The sequence below is a fragment of the Agelaius tricolor genome, unplaced genomic scaffold, assembly GCF_023055355.1.
Source record: "Agelaius tricolor isolate 1412-34295 unplaced genomic scaffold, bAgeTri1.0.p SCAF_16, whole genome shotgun sequence".
Taxonomy (NCBI): Eukaryota; Metazoa; Chordata; class Aves; order Passeriformes; family Icteridae; genus Agelaius; species Agelaius tricolor.
The window spans coordinates 12,590,467-12,604,598 of NW_027269276.1; the positions used below are offsets into that span (position 1 = coordinate 12,590,467).

The 14,132-nt window shown below is 34.7% G+C and overlaps 1 protein-coding gene across 1 annotated transcript in view; it reads right to left on the reverse strand.

Annotated features, from left to right (window-relative positions):
* Positions 1-14,132, reverse strand: part of WDR72 (WD repeat domain 72) — a 90,338-nt gene that overhangs the window by 36,007 nt on the left and 40,199 nt on the right. Inside the window, exons 14-17 of the mRNA XM_071442063.1 lie at positions 11,375-12,192; positions 8,509-8,600; positions 6,946-7,028; positions 2,233-2,341 (exon numbers count right to left, since the gene is read on the reverse strand). Of these exons, the coding sequence (XP_071298164.1) occupies positions 2,233-2,341; positions 6,946-7,028; positions 8,509-8,600; positions 11,375-12,192 (1,102 nt within the window). The remainder of the gene's footprint in view (positions 1-2,232; positions 2,342-6,945; positions 7,029-8,508; positions 8,601-11,374; positions 12,193-14,132) is intronic.

Consider the following 14,132-nt stretch of genomic DNA (forward strand, 5'->3'; position numbering starts at 1 on the left):
TGATATTGCACAAGATGCCAAATACTGTACAGACCATAAATACAGAGTATTTAATAAATTATGACATACCAATTAGATAAATTACTAAATCCAGATATAATTACTTGTCTGAACAATTACACTGGTCGTGGACCTACTCCTGAAATTTCTGCATATCATTTCAAGACACAAATAGTTATACTCTTTCATATATTAGAAATCATAAAATTATTTGTTCAATTCCCTATGAACTCATCAAGTTTTACAATACATATGACAAAACCCGACAAGCCAAAACAAGAATACTTCTGCTATTACATATTGTGATAAATAATGCAACAAACATAAGTGGAAATGAGAACAAAAAGAAGTCTAATATAATATTAAATACAGTTCAAAATCTCTTTTCCAATCATTCTGAATGTTTTCTGCCTCTTTCAGACTACACTAAATTCTGAGTATGTAAAAACATCCACTCTTCTTTGCAGCATGTATTTATGTAGTTCAGATCATGGAGCATGAAAAATTCATAGCCAGTACAAATGCTTATGCATGGTGTTCTCCTAGCAAAGCAACTTTCTAGATGTTTTTTGAACAACCATCAAATAATTGGGTTAAGAACAAAATGACAATAGAAACTATTTGTTACTAGACATACCAAAAATCCCCCTTTCAGAGAGTGGAAGTAACTCCTCTGAATTCATAACTTGTTTGAGACTTAATTAGACTTAAACATCAATTGACTACTAGAATCATACCAGCACTCTTTATGTAACAGAAATGCTTTTTTCATCTAGTACAGAAAGTTTTGAAATAAACCCAAAGATCTAAACACATTTGGAGTGTGAAGACACCTGCATTTGCAACTTTCAATGGAGAAATTAGTTCCATTTTAGCTGTAAATCTCTGTCAAAATACTTCATTGAAATATGTCCTGAAAATTCAGGAAATTGGAAATTAGGTCCATACATGAACTTTACAGCTGGGGCTGCTTTAGTTTCAATGCAGGTTGAGCCAAACCATATAAACAAAATTATTTGAAACAATATTAAATGTAAGCAAAGTATAAACTCATATATGACAATCACTGAAAGTGTTTTTCATTTCAAAATTATAGAGACACCTCTTTGTATTGTGGCCTGAAGCACGTATCACTGATCATTTTTAGTATGCTGGAACAAGGATATTGGTAACAAATTTTCATGACAGACACACACACTCAATGAGATAATAAATTAGTTTCCCAAGTGAAGGCTCACTAATAAGATTGGATCTAAAATTTAGGTCACTTAATTTTAAGACTCAGCTAATGGGCTAAAAAAAAAAAAAGAGTATAACTTCATAACATAAATTCAGGTTCAATCTTTTTTACCATAAACATTAGCACCATTGTAAAGTTGCAAAGAGTAAGCTTCTTGTAAAATGAAATGATCTAATTGTAAAATGCATTTGATATCTCCTTGCATGGAGGTTATTTCTAAAAGAAAAGTAAAATATTCTGTATTACATTATCAAGTTATAAAATTTAAGCAATTAATTTTTAGTGCTGTGTAAGGTCTGATGTCACTGAAAAGATAAATTTGTAAAACTTCTTTCCAATATGATTTATTGATTCTATTTCAAATACAGTGCTTCTTTTATTTGCAAATACCAGACCTATTATACAATCAAAGAAACGTTACCTTTTCTTATTTAGTATTTAGAGGTGACAAGAGAGTGTGGAAGTCCTTTAACTCCTTGACAATCATATGAGAGAACTCCTAGCCTGATCAAGTCAGAAATAGGCCATTTGGCTTGTCTCACATAGAAAGTACTGTGAGCTCTACTCCCAGCTTGCTCTGATTTCTAGAGGAAGTTCTTTTAAAATTATACACCAACAAATTTTCTACTTACAAAGAAAAGAAAATTTTCTGAGAGGGACATTTTACAAGGTTCTGTAGTATAGAAAAAGGGGCAATGTATTTGAAATGAAAGAGGATAGATTTAGCTTAAACATAAGGAAGAAATTCTTTATTGTAAAGGTATGAGGCACTGGAGCAGGTTGCCTGAAATTGTGGATGTCCCATCCTTGGGAGTGTTCAAGGCCAGGCTGAACAAAGACTTAAGCATCCTCGTCAAGTAGAAGGTGGCCCTGCCCATAGCAGGCAGTTGGAACTGGATGATTTCTAAGGTCCTTTCCAACCCAAACCACTCTATTATTTTTAATGTATTGCAAATCCCTCTCCTCAGTCTTTGAGAGTGTCCAAAACTTACCATTTCCATTCTCTACTATGGCCAATGGCTCTCTGCAAATTGCATTTCTCAAGGGATTAATAGTCCTCTGAACTTCTGCCAGCAGCACTGCTTGCATTGCTTCAACAATCTGTCATAAATGCAAATTATTATTAGATGATATCAGTACCTCAATTATTTATCAAAGTATTTGACAATTTTTACCAACTTGCACAAACTGGAGACTGTCCTGGTGAATGTCATTAGAAAAATAAGTCTTTCAGACAGTGATAATCATGTGTCTCTACATGCACACTGAGGGAGAAAAAAGGTTAACTAGATGGCAATAAAATAGGGTAAGTTGTCAGTCAGGACTGCTTCCCAATATAAATTCATTTTCTTTAATGTGAAATCTAGAATCAGTCACCTACTGCCTCCTTAATTTCAAGGATAAACAATTACTAACAAAATATGCTAGTAAAACACAAGGTGCTAACAGCTAATAAGTATCTTCATTCTTTTTTTCTGATGTGTGCAAAAGTGCTTGATAGACTGAATAATGACCTTGTTATCTTGGGGTGACTTGGTTTTGACTATTTTAGAATTTCTGGCATCTAATGTCTCTGATAAAATTAAAGAACATTTTGTCATTAGGAGTGATGCTCTATTCCTCTAGCTCAAACATAATACCCCTACATTTTTTGTCTAACACAGAGAGAAATATCATTGCTCAAACCCCTCTTATGGAAAAGAAACATCCACTGGAGTTGTGAGCAGCCTGTAAATGGCACTTGTAGTAGCTGATGTACTTCATGTGGGCATTGGGACAATGCAGTGTGGACACTGTCTGACAGAGTTAATACTTCCCTTCATTTTAGCAAAAGGGTGCCATAAGAACTAAGGACATTTTAAGATGTAAAGACACTTAAAGAGCACATGAAGACCTTAGACAAAAGACTGCAAACCTTTGTAATTCTTAGTCTAAATTTCAGCATGGTGTACCTTCTCTGCATTTGGTATTTCCTTCAGAAAAGGAATACAATTTTTCCCATTTAGGAAGGTATTAATTCTCAAGTACAAGAAATTTCCTGAAAAACAGGGTGAATCTAAGGTTTCAACCTCAACTTAAATATGAATTTAAATGAAATACAAAAAATTTAAGTTTAAGTTTAATATATGTTATTATAAACATTTTAAGCTTATATATATTTTAAGCTTATTTATATTATAAAAAAAGCTATTAAAATTTAAGTTTAAGTTTCATATGGCTAAAAGTTGATGTGCAGGATCTTTCAAACTGCCTGGAAGAGAGATTGTTTCAACTCACTAATCAAGTACTTGTCCTCAAAAATACCTATAAATGCCCTTGTAAATTCAAATCATTAAGTGGAACAAAGGCTGTGGGTGTCCTCTGTGGCAAAATCCTTTATTGTAGACAAATATACCATAGTCAGGTCCACAATGTAAAAGTTCACTGCAAGTGAACCCAGCCCTATGTGATTCAATATAGCACAATCCTTCATCTTGTTATAATAGAACTTTATTTTACAGGGGACATCAAAGGCAGTTTCTAGTTCCTCACATCTATACAGCCCTGAGCTTTGGGGATTACAGATCCTGACTTTGCAGCAGACTGTTACAATATATCTATAATAATTAAGAAAGAGAAAGAAACACGGACACATTTTCATTGTCCTGGGGAAATTTTTGATGAAACAATTCTTACAGAGGTACACAAAAGATACCTGCTAAGAACCTGTCACTAATCTGGATCAGATGCTCTTTACTTCTATCACTGCTGTGCATGCCAGGCAGTATGTTAAAGCCAAAAACTGTAACAAAGGGCACAACACAATAGAGGCACCTGTAGATGCCTCTGCATGTTACTTGACTGTGTCTGTACCTGCATTTCCACACTGCTTGGTGTGGTTTCATGTTTAGTTTTGTCTTCCCACGGAATCTTACTCCAAAATTTATATACCTCATCTACCCTTATCACCAAGTTCAATGATCTCCAGTAGTTTTTCCTGTTTCTAACATGTAACAAATCTACATCAGCACCTTTCATTTGCTCTGATCACTTCCACTTTAGTGTCCTTCTAGATATAAATTAGCTGCCTTATTGACTGCATATGCTTTCGTTTTTTCCCCTACAATTGTAATTGCTGTTGAAAATACAATGTGTTTTTTTAGTTTGGATTGTTAAACGTGACAAATTATGCTGCTTCTTTGACTGAGGAGGTATAAATAAAGTATGTTGACCTATAAATACTGATATTAAAAGTGAAAGATAATTGTTCAACTCTGAAGCAGCAATAATACAGAATAATTCAAAAAGACAAGTGAACAAAAGTTGAGATAAGTAGTACTGTTGCGTCCATACTACGTTATCTTGGCTTTCCTTTCTACACTTTATCAATTACTTCCAAGGATTAATATTCTCCTTCTGATTAGTGTGTTTAAGAAGAGAAGTCAATCGATATCACTCCTGGTTATTGCTCAGGCCACAACCTCTACAGGTGTGAGCCTTGCAGAAACTGCCTCCCAGGTGCCTCCATAACAGTCACATCATGGGGCAAAAATACACATCAAAACTGGAATGATCCAGTCTGCTTCACTCTGATTCTGCACAGTAATTGTCAGGACAGTTGTCTAGATATTTCTACTGAACCATATATTTTTCTCCATATACCCCTCTGGAAACATGAACACACAAGTCATTTCTGGGTGGGATGGGAATGTGGCAAGGAATGGCTATATTTTGTCTGAAAGAGCAACAAAACAGATGAAGATGACCTTTCCTTTCAAAACATCAGGGGAAAAGAAAATACTAAGAAAATATTTAAAAAACATACATATTTTTAAAATTTTAGTCAGAAAATTACCTCCCTACAGCCTTCAACTTCCAAAAGTCAGTAGACCCTAGATAAAAAATTAGCAGCAGGTTTTTTCAGTTCCTTTGCACAGAATCTGTTACAGTGCTGTAAGGAGATGAGGAACCAATAATTGGTAACTCCTTTGTGTCATGCTTGAGAGTCAGTATCCCTCACAGAAGATCACAGTAGAAGAAGTTTTTAAAAACAGCCTAAATAGTGATGTTTTTGGTAAATGTACATGAGTGCTTAATCAGGCTGCTCAGGATTAATAAAATAAAACTGGGCATTAAACTGTGATTACATAAATAAGGTTTCAACAAAACCATCTTAATGTCAAGAAAAACTATAGTTTCATATAAACTAGTGGTCATTAAATATCATACGTACTGCCAACAATTTTTTTTTTTGAATCTTAAAAGTTTTATGGCACTTTGGTAGCAAGCAATCTAAAATCTGTGCTACTAAGTGGGTTATCAAAGCTTAGTACAGCTACAATGCTGTACCTGAGTAATGTTAAAATTTGAGAAGCATTAAGAGTGTGATATTTGCAGTACTTGACAATTTCAGTGTCTTACATTTAAAGTCTTTTCAGGTGAAAATTGTGAAGCAGCTTATTCCATCCCTTATCTTTCAGCACACTAACCTCCTGTGCTAGATGAGACCAGTATCATTGTATACACTGGTCATTTGCTAAATGCACTCAAAAACATAAATACATAGATCTCACATAATCAGTTATGCTACAAACACAACTTCATAAATATATTAACTACTCTCTGAAGAGTTCCAGTGCCTGACCAGGTCAGCAAGAGATTTTATGCATTCCACATGACAATTGCAATTATTGAGGTTTGAAAAGGAAAGGGAAAAACTCTTATTGTAAGAGAAAGGGGAGAGAAAAAGAATTCAGAAGTGATATGGAAGGTGTGCAGACAGCAGGAATATAATAAACAACTGATAAGCTCAAGATGAAATGCTGGAATCAATTGAATGTGAATATGTGCAGAAACTATTTTTGTCTAACAGAACAGGGGACTATTACTGGAGCACCCCTGCAAAACTCAGCTCTGGAAAATATTCTTTGCATTTGAAGTAGCAGAGAGTTGCATTCAATTTCAAAAGTAATATCATAAACTAGATTTGTAGCAGGTATTTTCCCTTTCTGGAATAAAATCCAATTGTTGTCAGAGTATAACATCTTGAGTTTTGTATCCCTGAATATTAACTCCCTCAAACAACAACACAACTTTATTAAAATGCATATTTCTAAAATGAAAAATGGTCTCTAGATTTCACTGCTTAGATTGTTTCACTGCAGCCTGTCAACTCTCAAAAAGTTATTTATCTCTCAAGAGTTCAGATTCTTCACTAATAATAGATAGGGATGAGCATCATCTGACCTGAAGAACTCATAATTACATTACTTGCAAGTTGTTCTTAAAGACTGTTGTAAGAATTAAAGACTCAGGATTTTTGCTCTTCACTAAGGCATTTTCAGTCTCTTCTATAATAATACATTTATAAATGACACTGTTCTTATTTTGGCCTTTTGTTTTCCTGGAGCCAAAACCAGCATTTTTGATGTAAGTTACATGTGGTTGTTAGGAAAAAAACTCATTCCTTAAATAAATGCTATGAATAGGAGTACTTAGATAAAAGATTAGTAGGAGAGTTACTTTGTCACATCTAAACATTTACTTTAAGGCATACTTCATACTGTAATACTAATCTGCTTTCCACAGACCTGAATGGCATGACTTATGTAATAGTTTCCCCATAAATTATAACTATTAGGTCACATTACTGATTCCAAATACTAAATTACAGCAAATGGCACTTAAGGATAACATTGCTACAACTCACACAGGCTATTTCCTACCTTTACAGATTGGTCGTTCCAACAACAAATGAGTTTCAGCAATGAAATGCTCCCAAAGTCTGGGGGATGATATCTACTCTTACCTGAAAAACACAGGTAGTTTATGAACTGACAATATATAGAGAAGCACACAAACAGAAAAATATTTTAACATCTTTAAATTTTCAGCAAGATACCTGAAAAGATCTGAAAAAATGTGATTTCTTAGAACACGCTCTCATCCAATATAATGAACACAGAGTGTTCAGACAATCTATTGCTTTAACATTTATTCTCATCCCAAATTAAATTAGTGTTGGGTCTTGGGAGGATTTTTTCCTGGGTTTTTTTGTTTGTTTGTTTATTTGGTTTTGGGTGGGTTTTGGTTTTTTTTTGTGGTCTTTTGGTTTTTTGTTGTTTTTTTTTTTCTTAAGCAGAACTGATATCCCATGGAGTATTCTTTCACCACAACTTTCTAAATACATTAAGAATACTTCTGTTTTGGACTACTTACCTATGCATTCCCTGTTCTGCTGTCCAGTCTGTCCTTGATGCTAAAGAACAGCTTGTTCCTAGAATCTCTGCTATCTGCAAGTCTCAGATCAGATTTTAATTTGTAAATCTGAACAACTGTATGAACTAGGAGATATGGCATATAAATTAGATTACCTTAGAATTTTTAGGTCACTCAGTAAATCTATTTTTATGTTAATGAACATTTTAGTCACCATTTCCATGCATTTCCCCTACTTATTTTCTATTGTCATTTGATTTTATGTTCCATCTCTTTTTTCCAATAGATATTTCTGCTGTCATTGTAAGTTCTACAGTTGGGGTGCATATAAGACTCAGAGAAGGAAAGGTAACTAATTTTTGATGAAGATATTAAGGTTTACCTACACAGCACAGCACCAAGGTTTGATGTAAAAGACTTTGTGTTTTCAGTCTAGACGTAGCTTATTCTGTAAGAGGACTGCTATATTTTTCAGGTAATATGTACTGAAAAATGTCCATATTCTGATTAGGTTTTTATTTAAATGTTCTTTCGTTATTTACATACTGCAAACAAGCCAAGGCTGGCTTGCAAAGCCAAGATTGACGAGCAATGGCCTGTGGGACATTAACAGGAACAGATTACTTTATTCTGCCCTGAGCCAGAAGTCTCAAGGCATTATTGAACAGTCAGGATGGCTCTTGTATTACTAAGGCAACAGTTTGCTTGGAGGGCTGTATATATTATTGGGTGGGCACGTAATGGTGATGAGGGAGATGGGGGAAGGGGGTGAGGGCAGTGTTTGTCTTATTACATTGCTGTTTTTCTGATTGCTGAAAAGAGTCTTTAGAAACTCAACTAAACGTCTTGTCGTAACAGGAAAAATATCATTGATTCCAGTTAACACTTTGTTTACACATTTTTCATGATATTCACAAAAGAAACAGTAATTCAGTTTCTCTGTTCGCAGATTGGACAGCATAAAGAGCAGCATTTTTTATCATTATTGAAATTCAATTCCATATTTTAGCAACAAAAAGCATGCAAAACCAGAACACTTAAAAGTTAATACTGCCAATTCACATACTTACTGCTTGGTAATTCCGCATAAAAATTGGGGCACGAAAGTGTTATGGCTTCTACATTTCGCCATTTGTCATGTACAGATTCTGGTTTCTGTGGACTTAAAGAATATGAAACTATTAAACAAAACCTGAACACACATACAAGACACCTTATGTATTAAGGTAGGGTTGGGATTTTTTAACAGTAGGTACTCTGATATCAATTACTATCAACCCCAATTAAGTTTCTCCTCAGAAGCCACTCACATTCTTTTGTCTACAACTTGGCATTGAAACATTCACAAATATACAACACTGAAAATTCCCATCCAAATGCAGGAACTTAAACCTAATAAACTTTGAGCCAAATGTGATGCTTCATTTTGCAATAAAGAAACAAATTCATATGTAAAGAACTGAATTAAAATACCATTTTCACAAAAGAATTTGTCTGGGTTTTTTCCTAATACACAGGAAAAAAGTTCAAGGGAAACTAAAAGCCTTTTTTTATAGGTTTCCCTTTTTTCCCACAGTGGTAAATAATTTAGAGTATCGTTACAATACTTGGGATTTCAGTGGATAGCTACAATTTAGGAGACTAGCATGTACATATGCTTACTCTTTCTGAGTCACTAACTCAGCAACCTAACCCTTGAAAACAAAGGATATGGATGGCAGAGAAAGTAAAAACCACACTCAAAATCCTTGCACAATTTAGAACTATTTCTTTTAAATAAATCACTATAGTAACCCGCATAAACTACATTTATGTGTCATTTTAAAAATAATATATTTGCCTTTCAAATTCACTACAATGAACAGTGAGTTGTAACATTTCAAAAGACTTTACAATACCAAACCACTCTGAAAGCTTTCAGCTTGAGAGCTGTAAGTTTGGGACACAAATGTTAAAAAGCAGAAGAACACAAATTCATTGAAGATCTTTTCTTCCCAGCTTCTTCCTGTCTCTGTCCCACTTTTATGATCTGACACATTTTGCTGCAGGTTCCTTTATTTTCACAGGCTGTGTCAAGTTGCAAAAAACCAACAGATAGACAAACACCATCCAAGCTGTGAGAGCTGTCCTACTAACTGCTTCTGCAAATACTGTGCTGAATTAGAATTCAGCATCTAGGTTTCTTTTCCCTTGAGCATACTGCAGTTTTGGATAAAGCAACTGTCCAAAGAGATTTGGCTGCATACTGTACTTTTTGAAGGAAAACCCACCAAAATAACATTTGTTAAAGATGGTAGGGCTTACATCTTAACATATCCTAGAGAAAACTTAAAAGTATATAGCATTATTTGGGGGGGGGAGGGGGAAAGGCTTTTTTTTTCCTTGCAGAAACTTTAATACTTATTTACAGGATTTATGTCCCAAAGCCAGGATGTCCATGTCTGGCAAAAATGCTTGATTTTAGTATGCTAATTCATTTCAATTACACAATGTCTTTCCAAAAGAATACTTTCCAAAAAGCAAGCATAAAGTACTTTTTTGCATGGAAAGGAATTCATGTTCAAGCTGGAATCCTGAAACAAGTATTCGTGTAGGTGTTCGTATTCCAGATGGACCAATAGGCAACACGATTAGCAGCAAAAGTAAATGAGAAATGTGCTTTTGTCCTGCAGGATGGTGCACATGTCTTGAGAGAGGCTGAGTGCCTGGAGCTTTGTGGGAGATGCAGATATTTGCTGCAAGATCAATATTTTCTGTCCCCCCTTCTTGCCTTGGGGCATAGCATCACCGACACTGAAGTTAATTGTCCCTAAAAAACTAAATACAGACCAACACTATGTTTGCCAAACAACAAAAAACTCGTGGATAATATCCATTGCCTGATTAGCATGCTCTATTTGGCTTGGTGAAATAATGTTGAGCATATTATTTTTCCTTTAATGCTGAAAAAGCATTTAGTCAATACATTTGCTTTGAGTAACATAAATGCTATTTGAGATGGTTTTCACAACATAAGGGCTGATGAGGCATTCATTCCCAGGAGCTGCCATCATTACTGGGGGCATTGTACTTCAGATAGTATAACTAGGGCAGACTATTCTTCTCTCTTATGTTTTATTTATCTGTGAAGTCAAGGGTTCCATGGCAAAGGAAGTATATTGCTTATAGGGAGTGGAAGTTTAAACAGCACAAATGTGCTTAATGCACATCTCACTATGTGCCTAAAGAGACCTCATTATTCTACTTAGTTTGAACTGTAAGGAAAAGAGTGATCTCTGAAAAAACTGGGTGTGAAGCCAGATAATTCAAGGTCTTGCTCTTATGAAAAAAAAATCTTGCATCGGTTCTCATCTGTTTAACAGAAAAATGTAAAAATTACATCCTGATCTCCTTTTCTTCAAAGAACATCTGTCAAAGAGCTCCAGAGAAAGAACACAAGCTTCATTAAAGAAGTACATATTTAAGAAAAGTTTGTTTCATTTTTCATCACTACAAAGGAAGAGAAGACTCAGACTATTCTTGGCTGTAAGGGACCCAAGAAGGACCACCAAGCCCACCTTTTAAGTGAATGGCCTATAGAGAGATTGGACCCACAACCTCAATGATATTAGCACTATACTCTAACCAACAGAGCTAATCTCAGAGTACTACAGGAGTGCAGAAGCTGAAAGTATGGAGACTTACTTGTTGAAGATCCTCTTCCCAAAAAGTACGTGACTGTGTGTGTTACCTAATAAGCTTTTCAGAGATAAGGTTTGGGGTAGGAATAATACCAATTCAATAATTTATGCTTAGAGATTACTCTGCTGTGTTTGATTACTCTGTGGTTTTGGGACAGAAAAGTATAACCAAGTGAATTAGTGTGACTAGGAGGAATTAGATTTGGATGTAGAGGCATTAGAAAATATAATCCACTCATAATGAAGAAGTTCTTACCTTTCAATTTCATCTGTAACTGCTGAAGGTGTGTTAATTATCCTGTAGATTAAAGCTATTCTGCTAAATAAGAAAAATACTGTTTCCAAGTCCCTTGTTCCATAATCATTATTCCCATGTCCATCCTTCTGTCCAAATTGTCCTTCAGTTGCAGCAAGGTATTTGTTCGATAAATCAAGGACTCTTTTTGAAAACAAATTGAAAACTCCATGTTCTCCTAGCACACCACAATCAGTACATTTCCATCCGGGCAACATCAGTGAGAGGTGGCTTTCATCTGACACAAGTCCAAAAGAAACAGGACACTGAAGCCTCAAGATGTTCAGGTGTCTTGCACAGAGATTGTCTATTTCTTTATCTACACCCCATGGTAGGAGACATGACAAAAGCAGTTTGGCCGTATCAGTTACCATGTTCACATCAATGTTTCCTGATGGCTGCATTCTGATCTTTCTTGAACTCTTCATTTTTTTCCATCTTTTTATGCCACCACCTTCTTCCATAGGCCTAGCTGCATTATTATCCCTGTGAACTTGGTCTGAACAAACAGTCTCTGCCTGCCCATCTACTTGAGGTACAAAGGCAGCAGTTTTATTTCTTTTTAATGTCAGTGCCCTTTTCTCAGTAGTACTTTTAGCTCTTTCTAGAGTGTATTGGTTGTGGAATGATTTTGATGACTTTAATCCATTGAGTTGAGATGAGAGAAGTTCCTCAAGTTTTTCCAGGTCAAATAAGAGAATATGAAAGTTTGCATTGTTCCATTTTGTCTTAGCTGGTAAAATAGTAAAGGGCTGTTGGATGCAGCTGGTATCAGTCAACTAAAAGAAAAATATTAAATGTCTAAACAGTTTTTTGTAATTTTCAAGATATCAGCATAGAATTGCCTATGGAATAGAGAAAATCTATTAACTCCGTTAAGTTCAATTAAATTATATTTGTTCAGTTTTTGATTAAGTACAAAAAAAATTTGCTTCCAAATAGCTTAAGACACCCAGAGATATCTGTGTGCAAATATTATAAAACAGGCTCCTTCAATTACACACCCATACTGTAGGTAGCACATATCTTTGCAAAAACTCCAGGCTGTATTTCTTCCACTAAATCTCATTTCAAGTTAAAAGGATTTTTGGAAAATTTTAAAGCATGAAACCATTTTTTTTTTAAATAAAGCTAGAGAAGCAAATACTACAATGCTGCAAGATTTTTGCAAACCCTGAGTGTCTGTATGCCTTTTTATCATTTGCTACATATATATAGAGAGATAGAGAGAGAGGATTTGTACGGGATAAAGACTACGCCTTTTGCTATTTCAAAACATGCAAAGCTACCTCCTTCTGAGATAAGTCACAAAGCAAGAACAATAATGAACCTAGGTAAATAAATCTACACACAATTAATTCACCTTAGCTCCTTAGCTAAAAATAATTAAGAGAAAAAGCTTAATAAAATGTTTGTGAACATCTGACTTTATCTTGTGCCACCCTATTTCCTACCTGCATCTTTTCTAGAATTCTCCATACTTTTCCCCCAACTTTGAAGCCCGTTCACAGCAATGGCAATTCATAAAGAATAATTTCAATTCTACATACTAACATAATAAACACACATGGGTAATTGCTGTTGTTAATAAATGACCAAAGAACATAGTTTTTGAAACCAGAAGATTTGAGAAGAGCTACAGCTTCACTCAACTTTAGTATCACATGTTAAACTGTAGAAGTAACTTGATGATGATGAACTGTCAGCTGAACATAAGGAAATGTTCAAAATCATCTTCACAAAAAAAATTAAAACTTATTCCATTTTAGCCTTGCAGTTTCATTATTTAAATGATAAATTGTCATTAGGAAGAAAACTTTACATCTTTTCTTTTACCAGTGCCCTTGGCACAAGGTGAACATGCTGTGATAAACTCCAGTGGAAGGGATGTCTCCAGGCACTTTGAAAATGACCTGATGAGTTCACAGAGTGACACAACACCTTCTAATCCTGCAGCATCTACCAAAGTATGTTTTACCTTCAGGGAAACACCAGAAGTGAGGGAATATAAACTCCTTGTTGACACTTCTGCCTTTTTCTTTAAGCATTTATGACTGGTATGTTTTTATTGTCCTGCACAAGCTTATACTCTCAGCACCATGCTCAGCCTATTTCACCTTCACAAACAGAAAGACACATCAAGAAGCAACTTTTCATCTCAGTAATACTTCTGCAAACCATCACGCCAGCTTCCACATCACAAATGACACAGAATTTTCCAGATCACTCTTAGTTTTAATTTTCTTCTGATAATTTGAAGCATTCTACTAATGCAAAGAACTTTCTGTTGAACATAGTTAAATCTCAAAATAAATCATCACGTGTTAGTAAACAGAGCAGCAACCAGCTCTAGCTGGAATGCAATGTTCTTTACCTCATCTTTCTCATGACCATCTTACCCAACTTCTTTTACATTACAAACTATGATTTTATAGGATTAGCTATTTTTAAACTGTTAATATTTTAGTACAAATAACACAAGGAAAAAATTGACTGCATAAACTCTATGACATGACTATTTAGTTTTGGGCAATAATATAATTTGGCTTTTTGTTATTTAGGGAATGATGCTCCCAACCAGATGAGAATGTACTCTAAATACATAATCTCATTTAAAGATCTCTATAGGGAGTCATAAGTAAAAGATTATAAGTGCTTTTTCAGTTTTTTTTTTTATCCCTTTCCTTTTTTAAAAAATAATACTTTGCAGTTAAGTACT